Source organism: Mangifera indica, chromosome 7, assembly GCF_011075055.1.
Source record: "Mangifera indica cultivar Alphonso chromosome 7, CATAS_Mindica_2.1, whole genome shotgun sequence".
Classification (NCBI taxonomy): domain Eukaryota; kingdom Viridiplantae; phylum Streptophyta; class Magnoliopsida; order Sapindales; family Anacardiaceae; genus Mangifera; species Mangifera indica.
The window spans coordinates 10,576,749-10,596,561 of NC_058143.1; the positions used below are offsets into that span (position 1 = coordinate 10,576,749).

At 30.4% G+C, this 19,813-nt stretch overlaps 1 protein-coding gene across 1 annotated transcript in view; it reads left to right on the plus strand.

Annotated features, from left to right (window-relative positions):
• Positions 1-18,291, plus strand: part of LOC123221454 (polygalacturonase-like) — a 45,840-nt gene extending 27,549 nt beyond the window's left edge. Inside the window, exons 2-5 of the mRNA XM_044644303.1 lie at positions 16,551-17,079; positions 17,211-17,500; positions 17,601-17,829; positions 17,924-18,291. Coding sequence (XP_044500238.1) covers positions 16,551-17,079; positions 17,211-17,500; positions 17,601-17,829; positions 17,924-18,145 — 1,270 coding nt within the window. The 3' untranslated portion in view covers positions 18,146-18,291. The remainder of the gene's footprint in view (positions 1-16,550; positions 17,080-17,210; positions 17,501-17,600; positions 17,830-17,923) is intronic.
• The last annotated feature ends 1,522 nt before the right edge of the window (positions 18,292-19,813 follow it).

Consider the following 19,813-nt stretch of genomic DNA (forward strand, 5'->3'; position numbering starts at 1 on the left):
GGATTGGGTTGTAGCCTAGTCCAAGTTATTCAATTATTGAAGTGTATCAATTCATATCGAGGTGACACTGAAATAAACACATATTTATGTCTTAGCCTTGAAATATATTAATTGACGAAAGGATCAAATTATACACAATCGTGTAGTTGACAAAGCTGAGAGTAGTTTAATGATACTCTATCAATCAAGTAGCTATGACGCCTTGTTAAATGCCAATCTTGATTTGTGTTTGAATTTAATCTAAATTTGAACATTAATGGTTTGATAGGGAGCTTGTGAGTTGCATGCATATAAAAGTTTATTTAGACTCTAAGACATAAGATTATTTGTGGGTGGTATGAATTTTGGATCGAATTGGGCTTTTCCAATATAAATGAATTAGCTCAGTTTGAATTTTACTTAACCATGAATGACCAATTATGTGACATGAAAGACTGTTCATGAAAAGTAAAACGGAATAATCATTCATGCAATTTATGCATGACCATTCATGATGTTCCCTATTTATATGAACATGATTTCAAAAATCAGAAGTGTCTTTACAAGCCCTAGTCATCAAGCAAGATTCCCAATTCACACATTCTTTATTCACAAAGCCCAAACAACGTCTAGTGAATAGTTTTAATCTCTCCAAGTCTTTGCTTTGTGTAGATATCAAGGTATTGCCTTGTTGAGGGTTGGATAATAATCTAATAGCCACGTAAAGATTTAGAGGAGCCATCCAGTGCAAGTATTGGTTTCTAAACACCTTATGGATGTTTATTACATGTTCATGAAATTTTTTTCTAAAACGTGATCCTAGTTAGGGTTTTCATGTTTCTCTCTAAAGGTTTTTTATTATATATTTTGTTGCCCTGTTGGTATCTGATGACCTAAAAACCTAATGGTGGTAACAAAGCCATTTTTTAGGAATAATTTCATGAAATTTACACTTGCCATGATTAATTGTATGGTAATGCATATTGCCAATTAATCAGGTTTTTATAAAATTATTAATACGATTTATGGTTGTGTTAAAATTGTTAATACAATTAATCAGTTTCATGAAACAATGTAAAGATGTGTTAAATTTATGGAGTTTTGATTTTTGATTTTCCTTGAGGGTTGTAGGTGTTTTTGTAGGTTGAAAGATCCGATTGATTACCACTTAGGTTTCATGTTATTAAATGAAATCACCTTTGATGCACGTTATTGTGCGCCTTAAGGGTTGCTATTGGTATGAGGATGACATTCATGACAAATTACCTCATTATAAGAAGGTGTAACAAATATGGGGAAGTCAAATTTAAGGAAGTTTTATTATGATTGTGTCACTACAAAGCTTGGAAACATGTCATGAATGAGTATGCACATGATGGTGCATGATCATTCGTTGATGCTTTCCACCATATAAATGTGTATGGATATTCCTCATCACTAAGTTTTTTATGAGTAGGACAATCGTTCATCCTTGATGAACATTCATTCCCTATTGAAAATTCAATTATTCGTTTGACTGTTGCAACTCATTTGTCTTTTATTCACGGTTATGGAATTTTGATGAATTCAAAATGCAAGACAATGAATGAATGTGCATAAGCCATGCATGTTTGTTCATAGTTGAATTTATAGCTTTAACCTTGTTTTGTTGAATAGGAACTACTTATAATATTCTAATGCTTTAGGGTTGAATTACAATATTATAAAACTTAAGGGATCAATATGTAATTTGACACTTGGGTAAATAATTAAAATGAATTAGTCTTAATTTTGATTATGTTATGCATGTATGCATGTTAATTATATGCATAATGCCCAATATACAATTTAAAGACCTATAAATGCTTCATATTTATTTTTGGGGTTATGAATTTAATTTTAGAAAATAGGCTCTACATATCCTATCTTCTCTAGATTCTCTCAATGTACTTTTCTTGTTATCTAATTACCCTCGAATGTAACTTGAACTTTGTGATTTTATTAAATGTAAATTTAGAATTAATTTTTTTTTTTCCTTAGAAAATATGTAACTAGGTAACAAAACCATCTACTTTTGAAGGATAAAGATAAAAGAGGTATCTTAAAGATCCCGGAGAGCAAGACCTAGGTTGACCAGCCAAACCACTTGTGGCTTAAGGGATTTGACATTAGAACAAAGTTGTATGCCGACACAATTTTATTGTACATTTTAGAATGCTTGCTTAGATTTTATTTTTCAATAACACTTCACATGCGGACTAAAACTGGTGAGGTATTTAAATAAATCTCTCAATTAAAATATTAAGTATAAGATATTATCAGTATCTTCTAATATGACAACCCAATTAAGCCTCTATTTGTTAGATTCTTATTCACTAAAGCAAAAGGTAAATTTCTACCAAGTGAAAAATCAGATGTTAATCATATTGGGTTTGACTTAACTAATATACTTTGTTTATTTCCCAAATCAAAGGTAAAGTATGTTAGAGGTAGAGTAGGGAATGCATTTTTTTTTATGCAAGGAGATATGTAATATCTACCCTACTAATACCAAACGTCACAAATGATGTCGCATAATTGTTTGGGGTAACACATAACTAGAGATCATGGGTTTTTTGTGATTGATTTGAATATTCACTTAATCAGTTAATCTGAACAAGCTGAGCACCAAATTTGAAAAGTTTATCTTTGCAAGATACATGAAGGAAACTAAAGGATAATACTTCTACCACCTGGAAGAGAGAAAAGTATTTATTGCTTGAATTAGTGTTTTTCTTGAGAAAAAATTCTTTCTTAAGTAACTTATGGGAGGAAGCTAGAACTTGGTGAAATTCCAATGTCATAAGATACCATAGTTGATGGACAAGATAATGTGCCATCACCGATGGTTGATTATAGTGAGGAGGTCACTCTATCTTAAGTAGAATTGAGTGAACCAACTCAATGCACATAAGAGCAACATAGATCGAGCCGAGCATGCCATAAGCCAAAAAGATTTAGTTTTCTTATGACTAAGTAGGTGGCATATTGGTCATCTATGATGATGAGCCTATAACCTAAGCTAATGTTATTTTGAGTCTAGACTCTAAGAAATGGCTTAAAGCCATGAAATTTTAGATAGACTTCATATACCAGAACTAAGTATGAACTTTGGTGGATGCACTTAAAGTGGTAAATCAAACATTCATTATTATTGATCAATAATCAAAACCTATTACATAAAATTTGAGAATTTGTAATTCTATAATAAACCCTAGAAAAGAGTTATAGCTACTTATACCAATAATGTCAAATAAGATATAACTGAAGAAAGAGACATTTTAATCAACAAAAGAAGATTTATAGAGAGAGAATAAAAACTCTAGATTCTTTAAATCTTGATTCTCTTGGGGTTTCCTCCTTTGATCTTGAATCTTGAATCTTTTCCTTGTTTCTTAAATTTTTCTCTCACTAAAAACCCTTTAGTTGTTGTATTTTGATGATATGTGGCTAGAAAAACCTTATTTTTCTTTATATAGTGTGCGACTTAGTCTTTTAATTCTATTTTTTTTCTTTTTTGTCTAATAATTATGTGCATAATTATGACCATAATATTGACCACAAATAAGCACTACCTTCTTTAACAAAGTTATCCTATTTTCTTCTTTAAGCTTTCATTTTTAAACAATAATATCAAGTCATTAAGAAGAAATAAAACTTAAAGAATTTGAACAAATTAAATCAAAATTCACTTACAGACATACTGTTATAAACCTTATTTGTGTGTATTTCATACACATATTAGTGATGAGGGACTTAGTGCTTGTCAACAAATTGTAAGGACGCTATGTTTACATTTGGTGATTATCCTAAAAATTTTTATAATTCTGATATTACATTGATTAAAAGCATAAATAATATAGTTAGAACTATAATGATGTTGAACAACCTATCAAAACGTGTTGATAGATCTTATGTGTCAAAGTTATTTATTGATAGCTTGGTGCAATATATGAGTGCATGTTGTAGATATGTCTACCAAACAGATCTATCAAAAGGATTTCCTATGGATGGTTGTTATAGTGTCTATAGAATAAATCCTTTAATTGAATGACAACAAATGTGATTCTTAGACTTAAGGTCATCATACTATCTTATACAAAGATCAGTATGGTTTAATGTTATGTCCCATTCATAAGTGTCCAAGTCATAAAGTAATATAATAGATATCGATTCCACAGGGATTAGAAAACTAACTACTAATTTATTTCAAATTCTATATTAGCTAAGAAGATTGTAATAAAAGATAGTAAAATTTATGGATGCCACTATTACTAACATGAAAATTAAATCAAACTAATGTGCAACTAAATAGTGAAATAATATCAAACACTGTTACTGATGCTCATATAAATAAAGGCTTCTAAGACTATAAGTTCATTAATAACCTCTACTAAATCTATAATTTAATAAAACTATTAAATTAATTGTAATGTATTTTACTAGTTGGATATCCAAAGTCAACCTCGTTCCCTTTGCAAGGTTGACTAAACATGCAACTATTGAGCAAGTTTTTACTTTCATGATAACTTAAAACAATCTCTATCTATTATGCTCTGTGATATCAATTACTCTTATTAGGGTAGGTGTCTTAAAGTCAATCGTATTTGACATTTGTAGTTGTAATTTTATATTAATCATTAATAAATGATTTATTATTATTCAATTCATATGACAATTATTTATATGATCGTATGAATAACAAGTCCTTAGGATGGTAGTACTATAACAAGAGATCAGACGATTGATCGTGAAAACCTTATAAGCATATTCAGTGGCCATTTTAGAAACATTCACAATTCTGACATTATAGTGAACAAAGACACATGTAATGATGATAGGATTATCATAGTGTTGGTGACCCCACTAAAGATGGCTATAGTTCTCATGTATCAAAACTGTTGTACACAACTTGTTATAACATATAGGTGTATATTATATATGTGTTCACCAAACTGACCTAATTAGAGGATATCCATATGGATGGTTGCTCCAGTTTCTATGAAATAAATCTTTTGAGCACCATAGATACATGTGATCCTTTGACTGAAGATTGTCGGACCATCTTGTGTAAGGATCTTTAGGGTTTGATGTTATCCAATGTGTCGTAGTAATTAGGGTAACCATAAAGGTAGCAATTGATCATATCATGAGATACATGGAGACTATGGTTAATCAATAGAAGATTTGTCACTCTTAAGCACATGAGAAGATATCTCACATGAGAATACTAAAAAAAATTTATGACTGCTTGAATCAATTGCCATAGTGGGATAGATTATAGCCTAATCCATATTGGTCATTGATGCATATCAGTTCATACCGAGAAACAATTGAGATAGATACACATCTATATCTCAATCTTGAGAGGTATTAGTTGACTAAAGGATTAAATTGCATATAATTATGATGTTGAAAAAGCTTAAGAAATGTTCACTGACACTCTGTTGTCTAGGTGGCCATGATGCCTTACTAAAGGCTAATCTTAGTTTGTGTTTGGATTCAACTCTAATCTAATCACTGTTAACTTGATAAAGAGCTTATGAGTCACACGCACAAAGGAATTGAATCAAACTTAAAGGTAAGGATTATTTGGTAAAAAAACCTAGCGCTTAACAACAAGGGAGAGATTATGAATGGACTGGGGTTGCTCGATAGGGTTAAAAGTGCTCGGTTTGATCATGCCTTGATTAAGTTTATGGCCATATAAGATGCCAACCAACCATGTAACTTGGTGATGCATATGTCAACTGTTCCACATGCATGAAACTAACTGGTGCCATGTGAAAAGGAATATGCTTGTTGGCACACATAAATTGTGCTAGTTGTACATGTGTCTTAAAGGAGAGGCATACATGGTTGGACTTCCAACCTTATAAAGACTTGACTTGTATATATATATATATATATATATATATATATATATATATATATATATATATAAAGGCATGCATTCATTTTAAAAAGAGGTACATCACATAAAACATTGAAGCTTTAATTACCATAAGTTTTTATCCCCTCTCTCTTTATAGTTTTTAGCCAAAGAGTCCTAGTAGCCTTTTCACCTGGTTTTGTCTCTTTTGTATTCGTGCTCCACATGGATACCAAGAAACAACCTCTGGAGGGTTAGATAATGTATTGTCTCAAGCCACATGAAGTCTTGAATGAGCTACCAACACAATTATAACTCTAAAACACCCTTTGTGTGTTTTGCATGTTCATGAATTATATGTATAAAATAAGTATCCTGATTAGGGTTTTCAAGATTGTTTTAATTTAAAAATTTTAAATTTCATTACGCTACCAATTATCGACTCCCTGAAAACCCAACAACTTCACAAGGAATTGACTTATCTTTACTATTAGTCATCCAAGTTCAATGAATATATGAACTAACCCAACATTTACTTTTTGATAGTTTACATGAGTCTATTAACATGCGTAAAGATGGGCCTATATCTTTAGGATGAGCAACAAATAGCTATTTAATAAAGTAAAATATAATGGTTTATAAATTTATAAAATAATGTATTATAGACTCATAGGGGTTATTAAATTCCCTTTAGTTCCTAGAACAGAGAAATTTAACCACTCATACTAAAAACATGCATTCAATGACAAATATAAAAAAAAAAATCGTTGTACTCTAAGCAAAGTTAGAGAAAGATCATATATGAATATGTATACATGCCCTAAATAGTTGGTTGTCATTATTGCTTGCTATCTTGCATTACTACTAGTACTCCTGATGGCTTATGGAATGTGGGCAATGAATTGCTCAAAGTTATCACTGAAGGGCTCTAATAGAATTAGTCCCTTGCACTGATAAATTAGGTGTCTTTACATACACTTTTTTCCTTATGCGCTTAGGACTGTTGTGGATCTTTTCCTAATTTTGTTTAGTGGTGAATATGCTTTTTCTAGATTTGTTGATGTTGACAAATCCAAATTCTTTCCTGATTCTTCCCTCCGCACTTGTTTAGTCCTAATATGATTAGGAAACTTTTTGAGCTTATTCCATTTTCTTCACTTTTTTTTTTTCACAATTCTTCCTAATTTACACTTTTTTTTCCTACAAATAGAAAAAGAATAATAAAATATCTAGGAAATTTATTATTATTTAATTAAAACCCTAAACTAATTTATTACTAAAATGCATAATTTTTTAGCCTTTAGACACTATACGTGAGTGCACATTTTTAGTGCAACATATAACACTAGTTTAGCGTAGTCCTTGTAGAAGGTCACTAGAAAGGTAATGATTGATCATATTAAGATATGTATAAAAACTATAGTGGATCAACAAATGATTCATCATTCTTAAGCACAAAAGTCAATATCTCAAATAAGCCCACTAAAGAATGATAATGAGTACCTAAATTTGTGGTCATAGTGGGATTGAATTAATGTTTAATTTGATATCATCTAGTTGTTGAAAGAAGTAAGTCCAAGTGTATCAAGGGTTTCCTGAGAGAGAAACTTAATCTATAATTTAGTCTCAAAAAATATCATCATATAATGAAAGGTCTGAATTGTATGAGTAACTATATTATTAAAAAGTTTATAAGTCAATCGCTGACACTTTGTTAGTTGGGTGGCTATGATGTCTTGTTAAAAGCCAATCTTTTGATTGTTGGGTCGAAAGCTTAATATGAATTTGTTGATTATCGACCTAACAATGAGTCTATGAGTCACATACAATAAGAGTTTGTCAAACTCTCAAGGCATTGAATTATTTGAGATGAATTTGGTTTGGAATTGAGATAGATGATTTTAAGTCTTAAAAGGTTTTTGGGCTAGGGGTGCAATTCATTGCACTTAGGGGCTAAAGTGTAATAATTTTGAGGTATTGGAATGTGATAGAAATTGTAAAAGTTAGGGTTTATTCAATTGGATGAGGATAAACCTAGATGGATAACTTTGGTGTATGCACAATTGTGCAAGGATCATGCATGAGTGTTTATGGTCCCTGGATAAGGCTAATCCATAATCCATATCCACCCTGAAATTTAGATATATCATGGATTGTACCCGATATGTATAAGGCTAAAATACAATTGTACATCTTCATGCATGACAATACATTTTATATACAGACACAATTCATAATTTCATACTTTTTCACCTGAAACACATTACATATGCTCATACACCAAACACCATTGCTCATGTATCACGTTCCAACAGATCATGAGTGTGTGAAACAACCTCTTTTCATTCATGCTTTCTATGGGTACCAAGGTGCGTCCCTATACTTTGGATTCAAAGTGGTCGTCTTCATTTTCTACACTATTAAAGACAAAAGGAGCCTTCAAATGTAGGTATAAATTCTCCAAATCACCTTATGGATGTTTCGCAATATTTGTGAAATAATTGTTTACGAATGAGATCCTGTGGAGTGTTTATAACATTTTAAATTGCTATTTCATTGCTTATGAAGGCTACTTGCACCTATAAACCTAATATGTATCACTTTGATACCACATGTTGGATTAAATCACACATATTCTCACAAACATATCCATGCATTTAATCAGTTTGAACTCAATAAGTAAGAATCCTATACAGAAAGGTATGTCCTTACACCTGGGATTCAAAGCAGTTGTCTTCATTTTCTACACTATTAAAGACAAAGGAGCTTCCAAATGTAGTTATAAATTCTTCAAATCACCCTTTGGATGTTTTGCCATTTTTGTGAAATAACTGTTTACGAATGGATCCTATGGAGTGTTTACCGTTTAGTTTGATGTTTATGAATTTTTAAATTGCTATTTCATTGCTCATGAAGCCTGTAAAAACTTACATCCATAACCCAATATGTTTCGTTTTGATACTTTATGTTGGATTAAATTACATATATTCTGACAACATATTGATACATTCAATAAATTTAAACTTTACAACTCAAAATCCTATACATAAAGGTTATAGAATACTTGTAATTAAAATTTATAAGAATTCAAACAAACTTGATGCACCATTGCTAGTGTAGAATTAATTACAAATTTGATCGATTGTTGATCAAATAAAACTAGTCTTCTTTTTATAAATAATCCAAAATAAAGATATTTAGAGTGGGATATTTTCTTTATCATTGATTGCATTGGCAAAGGAGACCTAGTCTCTTTAATAGCTGTTCGACCGCCTTATTATTAAAAACTTAATGAGTTCAATACCCTCCAGTCAAATTGCTATAACATAGATTTTATTTATAAAGTACCTTGGACATTCAACAAAATTTATTAAGGAATATCCATATAAATTAACTCACTAAACTATACATTTATCTTAATTTTATTAAATTGTTATCAGATTAATGTTTGCCCACGTTTAGAAAAGTTTCTTACATTTTTATTATAGATTTAAGAGTTTTAACTACTTTTGATGACCTAAATAGAGTTGGAAAGCTAATTTCAAGCTAAAAATGGTCTCAATATAATAATTACTTTTTTGAAATTTTCTTAATGAGAAATCATGTTAAAACTGAATATAACATTAACCTTTGTCATTAAGCTTCAACTTGTAGATAAAATTATAACTTTAACAATAATATTATAGTCAAAGATAGGTAGATCTTATTCGACTTAGTTTAGATTAAATTTATAGCTCGGTTTGAAAGAGTTGCTTTTGATTTGGAGCTCCAACTCTCCATAGCTCGATTCATTTTTTTCTTTTATGATATTGTTTATCATGCTGGTTATATTATTCATTTTTTCAATAATATTATTTATTTTATTAAATATCTTCTAGTGATACTGTATATTAGCTTGAACTGAACAATATGACTTCAATTTAAACTTAAGCTGACTTAAGACCTAACTCAACTCAGATTAAATTTGACCTTAGGCTTTTGATTTTTTCTTTTTCTCTTAAGCGAGTAACTGTTAGGCTGAGCAAAGCTAAATTCTGATCCATGGGCACTGCAACACGACGCTTCAGCTGTTTTATTTTTTTATGTGAATCATTTGACAAGTCAGTTCAGTGAAAATCATATTAATATACATTTATATGATATACCAAGCTAGAATCTCAAAACCAAGTGTGCATTTGGTTTTGCCATTTTCAAGTTGACAAAGTAAGATTTGATCTAAATTAAATTATTTATGAATCTGTTAATGGCATATATAGTTGCTTAAATTGCTGCGAGACTATTCTTCTAAAAATTGAAGATAACTTTAGAAAATTTTGGCGAAATTATACTTATATAAATATAACATAAATATGTGTGATATAATCTTCTTTTAGTTGAGAGTGAAATGTTTTTAAAAATTTGTTTATATATTCAGTGATATTGTTATTTATTAATAATATTGTTCATTCTATCAATTAATGATATTATCTATCAACTCAAACTTAAATTCAAATTAAATAATATGATTTTGATTTAAACTTGAGCCAACCCTAAATTGAATTGGATTCACCCCTTCTGGTAGTCAACGGTGTTGTCCATTTACATGTGGCCGTTGATGACAACAAAATCCAAGTGTGGTTCTTACAGTAGAGTTAGTTGAATATAGTTAAGGTTAGGACGATTTATGTTGATCAGAAGAAGCAATTGACAGAAATATATCATGTTTTAATTATACTGTTTCAGTCTTGAATCCCAAGCTATACATGTATATATATTCAGAAATCTAGATGTAGAAAGCAGTCACAAATAGGACTAGATACAGACCTGAGTTGAGTAAGAAATAGGGCATCCAAATGGCCGACCACCAAAGTAATTAACGCACAATCCTGAAGCAAAACAATTTAAGCTCGTTCTCTGTTCATTCTTTATTATGCAACCGGCCAAAATCAGTTGGGCTTTGAAAATTTTTTAGTTTAATATATAATATTAATATAATTTTTAATATTTATTTTTACTCAACTTTGATCTTTTTAAATTTTAAATCTAACTCCCTCGTACTGTTCAATGTTTATATATGCATTAATCTCTAAACAGAGTGTGCATTATGTTTACAATTATCACTTTGACAAAGTAGGATTTAATCTAAATTATTTATGCATCTGTTAATGGCATATATAGATTCTTAAATTGCTGCGAGATTTTTCCACTAAACGATGAAGATAACTTTAGAATATTTTTTTTTGGTAAATGTATATTTATATAATTATAACTTAAATAGACACAATATAATCTACTTTTGGTTGAGGATGAATCATTTCAAGATGGTCTTATTAATTATTTATCTAGTGATACTTCTTATCTGACAACAATACTGTTTATCATATCAATTAGTAGCATTATAGATCATATCAAGCTGGATATTATGACTTTACTCTAAGTTTGAATTGAACCCAAGCTTAATTCAATTCACACTGAATCTACCTCTTATGTTAGTTAATGTTGTTGTATATTTACATGTGATAGTTGATGAAAACAAAATCTTAGGTGGCTCTCACAGTAGAGTCAGTTGAATATAGTTATCTTCATATAAATAAATAATACATATATATATATATTCAAAATTTGGCATATTTATACACTAAATACTGCAAAGGTCTAACTTAATATGGATTAATTATTTTTGTGTTATCAAAGGGTTCTTGGAATTTTTTTTTTTTAATTTTAAAAAGCCTGTAGAGAGATTAAAAAATCATGATTTATGACTTTGTAAGTATTATCCTAGATGGTTGAACTTAGAATATAATTTAGTCGGTACTGCAATGAGCCTAACTTATGACCAATAAGCAATGAAAGGTCAAAAGAAATCACAGGCCAATAAATTATTCAAATTGCCTGAAACAAGGAAGGCCTGAAAACTAGGCAAGCTGCATTTATTCAATCCGGAATGTTGAAGCAAATTCTATACATATTCAGTACTGAAAGTGAATGGTCAAAATTCTACAAAAATCTGACGCTAAAGTTTCCAAAATAACAATTGCCTTGAAACATGGAACCCCCAAAACAAGGCAACCTGTATTTACGACCGTAGCAATAATTTCACACATGGAACCACGATGAAGACATAGACCCATGCGTACATTTATACTGTCTAAACATGTATTATTTATTGTACACAGGCATGTTTTAGGTTTGTTTTTTCTACGATAGCATGAAGTAATACATATTATGTATTGAACATGTGAGCCTAGCAACATTCCAGGAACTGCAATATTTCATCAAATCATCTTGGATAACCACTAACAGAGTTATGGAGTTAAAATACACTGAACAAGGGATAACTACTAATCTATTCTTTTCAGTTTGAAGATTCAAAGATTTGGATACTAAGACTTACTATTAGTGATAAAATTATTTTAAATTTGTAAAAGATTTTTCTTTTGCAATTATCAAAGAAGGTCTCAAATTAGATCTCAAGGTTACCTAGTGAAAATGTTAATAATTATATAAATGAAAGGTCGTCAATATAGATACACTTCATTTATTTAAATTCAAAATTATTGGCTAAGACCCAAAAAAAAAAAAAAAAGGGGATTCAAAGTTATTTATTCCCTGTAAAATTTGTATAAAAGAAAAAAAAAAAAAAAAAGAGGAGTGATAGAGCTGAAAATGTAAACAAAACATTAGTGATTATTATATCTTTCTCGTAATACATAGAAATTAGTAAAAGCACTGTTAACATAAACATTCTAATCACCAAATTAAATCATGTGAAAATTCAAATGTCTTAATTTTTTCTGTAACTGATTTTCATTTATCTCCACATGTATTGTCATATACATATAGTACATTTATCTGAATTTTCTTATATTTTAATTGTTGTTATTGTAATTTATTTTACATAAAACTCTAAATAATAATATCAATTGGTGAGGAATAATTTTATCCTCTAAAAATCTAAACCAAAATTACTGCAATATCTAAAGAGATCTAGTTAATGGCACAGGATTTCGTGCTTATAGGCTCACGTGGTTTGCTGTGAAATTTAAAAAAAAAAAAAAACTACAAATGTCACAGACAGAGAAGATTTTTGGATGGAAAAAAAAATATATTATGACACTAGGTTGATGTAATGTATATGTCTGTTTTCCATTACGAAATCTGCACTTCAGTGTAATATATATCATATTAATTTATGAAAATATATAATGACAGTTTTTAACTGAAGTTAAGCAAAAAAATATTTCTGAAATTTTAATAATATGTGTAATTCTTCACTTACAAAGTTGATCAACAAAATTTTTTTATAGGTTGCAGGCTTGTTGTAGGGATGGATTCAAATTTATTTAACTCAAATCTATAATTTGATTTGAACAAATTGAATTTGAGATTAAACTCCAATTTCATTTGTTTATCCAATGAAATTCTTTATTTTGTTAGTAATGTTATTCCCTCCTGACGATATTGTTTGATTTATTAATAACGATCCAGTGATATTGTACATTAACTTGAATCGAATATTATAAATTCAATCTAAGCATGAGTTTGTTTCAAACTCGACCTAGCTCAAACCAGATTCACCCTTCCTTCTTAGTTTCAAATCCAATTTCAATATTTATTCCTGCCTTAATTGTAAAATTATCTCCATCAAGCCATGTTCAAGACAGAAATTTACAGTTTGTTTTTATGGAAATTAATCAAGATTCATGAATATGGACGAAACAAAATCCATGTAACCTGCCAAACTCCACACCTTTTAGACCTTACTCTTTAGATGAATTCTCGTTGGCAGCGTACAATATCATCCTTCATTTACTGTTTTCTTTAGTTTGATCCATACATTTTTGTGTGGTTACAATTGTTTGGGTAGAGGTGGATCCGGTTCAAACTAGTTCAATTAGAATGAATCTATTTTCAGTTAGAGTTCTAATTCAATAATTCAATTCATGATTAATATATGTATCTATTCGGTGACACTGTTACATTTCTAACAATATTATTCATCCCATCAATAATCCTTATATAACAATCAAGCTTGAGTGGCTATTATGGCTTTGATTCGAGCTCTAATTGAGTCTAGGCTTGACTTAAATCGAATTCTATCCATGTTTGTGTCTTTGTGTATGTTAGAATTGTTAGATACAAATAGACATGAAGGTAGGGATTTTTGTAAGAAGACCTAACAATTTAAGCTAAATTGAGCTCGAGTTTGAGTCACTTTAAGTTCAGTTTGGCTTGAAGGAGTCAAACTCAAGTCTAGCTTGAGTTCGATGAACTTCCCTTAAATCAAGCTTAAGTTTGGTTTGGCTTGGCTTGAGGGGAATCAAACTCAAGCTCGCTTGCGATATTAACTTTAGGTCAAAACGATATCGTTTTGGTGCACATAGGTTAAAACTATATCACTTTTGATTTTTTTCAAGCTTTATATATATAGAACAACAACACCCAATTCAATCCTCCTCGTTACAAGAAATAAGAGGCTTGAGCTCGATAATATCGCACCCTAAAGCTCGTGATCAAAATTTGGACCTTCTCATCATAATAAATTAAAATTATGACATATAAACAAAATTTTGTTTTTCATGAATGGGATAATAATATTTGAAAGTATTGAAATATCATTTTAATTCTATAGAAGAAACTGAACTTTTTTTCTATTGAAGAATCAAACTTTCAAATTTTCTTATTGAAAAAATCAAACTTTCAGATTTTTCTATTAAAAAGATCAAACTTTTATTATTTTCTATTAAATATACTGTACTACTCATCTTACTTTCAAAACAAAACAAAACAATAATTTTAATTATATTTATTTGGTATTTTTAATAAAAAATAAAAAAGATTGGTTTTTTCAATAAAAGTTTTTGAAACTTTGATCTTTACTATAAGAAAATTTTATAAGTTTAACCAATTTGGCTAAAAAAAAAGTTAAATTGAAAAGGAAAAAGACCAACAAAACCTTTTAGTGAAGGGTAAAAAGTCTGAGGGCGTCAATTGTGCGGCCTATCTAAATTCAACAGGTAGCAAAACGGATCTTTAGAAGCAGGCGTTTATGTAAAAACTTTTGCATTGTAATATCATTAATATATATATGTATGTATGTATGTATGTGTGTGTATATATATATATATAAAATTTATTCTGTAGAGGAAGTACTACTTTTAAGTATCTCTAAGTTCAACTAGCAATTTTATCAAATTAAAAAAAAATCATATATTTAGAGAAAAGGAACTTTTTCATTGTAATATTATTAAAAAAGATAAAATAAAATTTAGTCTATAGAGGAAATAGCACTTTTAAGTTTATCTTTAAATTCAACTAGCATTTTAATCAAATTAAAAAAAAAAATCATATATTTAGAAAAAGGCAGTTTTTGATAGAACCATAGTAGTACACGTTTAAGCTTTCCACATATAGATTTGCTAACATATTATATATCTAGCATATATTTGTTTTTATTTAAGCCTATTTGGAATAAGTTTCAAGGGAAGGGAGTGGTGTCTCTTTCTAAGAGTATTATTTTGTACTTTATTTTTTTTGTCTAATACTGAACCATTCAACTGAAATCATGCTCATCCTTTTGTGTTAAATTGTCATCTTCCATGACAACAATTTTCGTTTTGTCATCCTCAACCCATAACCCTTTTAAAAATTAAATAACCACAAGCTTCCATTCCAATTTATTGAAAAAACCATTGAAGGAATTGTAATTATGATTAATCAATATGTTAGCAAATGAATTAAGGAAGAAGATACTAAAAATTACTAACTCCCCTACAGTGACTCTCTATTAACTTTGCGAAGATAACTTTTAGGTATAATCAAATCTACCACTTTTGTGGTTAGTAGCTACAAAATAAAATGGATATGTATTCTTTAGCCGGAAAACAATAAAGTTCAAGCAATTTTTTCAGCTTTCTGAAGTTATTTTATTACAAATATTTTAATATCAAGCAAACGTGCACGCGTACTCGTTCTTTGTGGTATTGTGTTTTTCAACTCAATAAATCCCACGTTTAGTAAGAATTAAGAACAATACGTGTTAAAATTAAAGATTATTCAAAAAGTGTAATCTCACTCCTTAATTTTCATGTTACAAAATATGAAACAGTATAAATTAAAGCAAAAAAAACATGTCCACGTGCCTATCCAGATGGTTGAAAAGTATACATATATTTGTCCAAAAAGTTAAACATATGGGCAACTTTTTCATTTGTTTTTCCACATGTTTGTACGGTGGATCCAATTCGGCTTGGCTTAAATGAGCCAATTACATACTAGAACTCTAAATCAAATCTTGACTGAATATCATCTCATTTATCTATTTGATAACATTATTCATCTTATCAGTAATAGTGTTCACTTTTTAATGATATTATTTGTCTTTTTAATAGTTCTTTAATAACATTATCCCAACTCAAATAAGCTCAAGTTAATTATTATAAATTTGATTTAAATTTGAATTGACATAGGCTTAACTTGAGCCAAATCAAATTCATCCGAACATGTTTGTACATAAAAAATATTCACACGCTAGTGCATAAAAAAGGCAAATAATTTAATCTTCCAAATGAAATTTTATATGACAAGCAACGATAGACAGACTATTCAAGAACATGCTATGCACACAAATGTTGAAAATGGACTACACGCAATCTTCTTAAATTTCTTACTTTTAAGCCTATAAATATCCCCATGCAATAAGCCATTTCTACACATCACTAAACCAAAAAAGTCTCCTCAATTTCTGTATTCTTTTCTTCGATATCCTCATAAACATCGATAAGAAATTAATAGAAAATTCAATGAATTATCTCGTTTGTTTACTTATTTCAATCCTCTTTTTTACTTCATCTTTGGCAAGTCCTGTGACTTACAATGTAATTAGCTTCGGAGCCAAAGCCGATGGCAAAACTGACTCATCAAAAGCCTTTCTTGATGCATGGACTGAAGCCTGTGACTCGAGCGAGGCCGTGACGATGTACGTGCCACAAGGGAGGTTCTTACTGGGAAAAGTTGAGTTTAAAGGCGAATGCAAGAACAATGATATCACCCTGCGTATTGATGGCACTCTTGTGGCTCCATCAGATTATAACATTTTTGGAAATGCTGACAACTGGATTCTCTTTGAACATGTTAACGGCGTTTCTATTAATGGTGGCACTCTTGATGGCCAAGGTTCTGGCTTGTGGACTTGTAAGAAGACAGGGAAAAGTTGCCCTAGTGGCGCCACGGTAAGCTTAAAGATTGATGATTAAGTATTAAAGTAGCTTGCTTAGTGAAAAATAAAAAAGTATTAAAGTAGCTTCCATTTTGGGTAAAATTATTATCTTAACAGGCTTCTATTCTTGTGTTCAATGTGCAGACGCTGGAGTTTACCAACTCCAACAATATCCTGATAAGTGGATTAACATCGGTGAATAGCCAGATGTTCCATATTGTTATCAATGAATGCAACAATGTGAAAGCGCAAGGAGTTAAGGTTTCAGCCTCAGGCAACAGTCCTAACACCGATGGAATTCATGTGCAATCATCGAGCGGTGTCACAATCCTCAACTCAAGAATTGGGACTGGTGATGATTGTGTTTCAATTGGCCCTGGTACTACCAATTTATGGATTGAGAATGTTGCTTGTGGCCCTGGCCATGGGATCAGGTAAAAATGTGAAAAACAAGACAATCAGATAGGGTTATTAATTTCTAATTAATTGTAGTATTTGTAGTTCTGAGTTTGTGATGTTATGATATTGTTGCAGCATTGGTAGTCTTGGCAAGGAACAAGAAGAGGCTGGAGTGCAAAATGTGACTGTAAAAACTGTGACATTTACGGGTACTCAAAATGGAGTCAGGATAAAATCTTGGGGGAGACCTAGCACTGGTTTTGCTAGAAACATTCTTTTTCAACATGTCATCATGAACAATGTTGACAATCCTGTTGTTATCGATCAAAATTACTGTCCTGACAAGAAAAATTGCCCTGGACAGGTAACATCATAACAAGTTTATACGTGGATAACTCATTTCATATAACAAGTTAATTTTTTATGTCACTTTTCGGTTTACTTGGATTATGTAACAGGCCTCGGGGGTTAAAATAAGTGACGTGACTTACCAAGATATTCATGGAACATCTGCAACCGAAGTTGCGGTGAAGTTTGATTGCAGTTCAGAGAATCCATGCTCTGGGATAACCTTGGACGATGTAAATCTCACTTATAAGAATGAACCAGCAGAAGCTTTATGTAGCCATGCTGTTGGATCTGCTTCCGGTTTTGTTCAGCCCAATAGTTGTTTGGTGTAGTGAAAAATGCTTGAAGTTTGTTTGCATTTTCAGAATATGTTAAAGAGAATTTGGGAAAATGTTTTAGAATTTACTGATTACTGTTATGTCTTTGTATTGCAAATTGTTATAAGATTGTGTTGCTATACAATATCAATTTTATTATACTCAGATAGTTTTCCCCGACGAATATTTATTTAAGGCATATACATGACAATACGTTAAAACAAAATTAAAACAGTATAAAGTTTTATTTCTCAGAACAATGAATCAAAAAATCTTTAGGTGTAAGGAAAACTTCAATGAAATCTTTAAGTGTAATGAAAGTGTAAGAAAAATCTTTGAGGTGAAAGAGTTCCATTAGCACATCTAAATCCTTTATAGTACACTTTCATTAGCACATCTAAATCTTTGAGGTGAAAGAGTTCCATTAGCACATCTCTGGAGATTGCTTCTAATTCCCTAGTTGGCCTAGTCCATGAGGCTATTGGTCAATCTGGTTGAAGATATTTAATAACTTTTACGTGTCATCATTATTGGTTTGGTTCAAGAGTCTCAAATGGAGGGGAGGCTTTGTAGCTATATATATTTCTCGATAGATCTGCCTAGTTGAAGACATTCAATAATATTCATGTATCATTATGTGAGATTAAATGCACAAAATGAGACATTAACGTTTGTGTTTGCTGTCAATGAATGTAATATTACTCTGTGATATTTATATTTTAATCTAATAGGCCCCATGAACCTTATGTTATATTTTTTATCTACTTGAAATGCGAAGATTTAAATCTAGAACTTTAACTCTATTATCATATTAAGTTGCTAATCTCCATGGGTAGAAAGTAACGGCTATATATGGTGTGAGAACCGCATAATTACTAGACCTCGCAGCAATGAAAAATTAATAATCCAACATTGTAAATTACTACTGTTACTTTGGTACAGAACAGTATAATCAACAATGAAAAATTAATATCATATTTAACTTTGAATATTTCCTCTCTATTTTCCCTTGAGGAGGCGCATGGTGGTGGTGGATAGTTGTTATGACTCATCAATGTGAACTAGATCCGATAAAAGACTGTCGAGAGCTTTTTCGCATTGAAAGTGTTCCACCCCATCAACTGTTCGACTGACAGATATTCAAAATTATCAAGCAAATGTAACTATAATTAAGAGAAATGGATATCTCTGTGACGCAATTTCAATGCCATTATCTAATATTAAAATGAACTCTTCCCGCGTGAAAAAGTCAAGGCTACAAAAACATCTTAATTTACAGTTAGTCGAAATGTGGGGACAAAGAGGAAAAAAAATGTGCAGTGGATTTAGACATTGCAAGATATTAAAGACATAAAACATGACCATTAGAAGCGAAATCAGAATGACACAACATCTTAATTCCACAATTACGCATGTAGACTCCATAAATTTTCTACGTTTAATCAAAGCTTTGCGAAGTTCGGTCATTAAGGAGTTACTGCAAATAACAGTAGATAAACTTTTGGGTTCTTATTCTTTCATTGCTTAATCTAACAATACATTTTCTCTAAATTCAATGTTACCCATTTTAACTAACTCAAAATTAAACAAGAATATTGAATACCCAACTGTGCTTCTGATCTTCACCACTATTTCCAACCAAATTAACAAAAACAAAAATTAAAGCAAAACAAAACATAAATG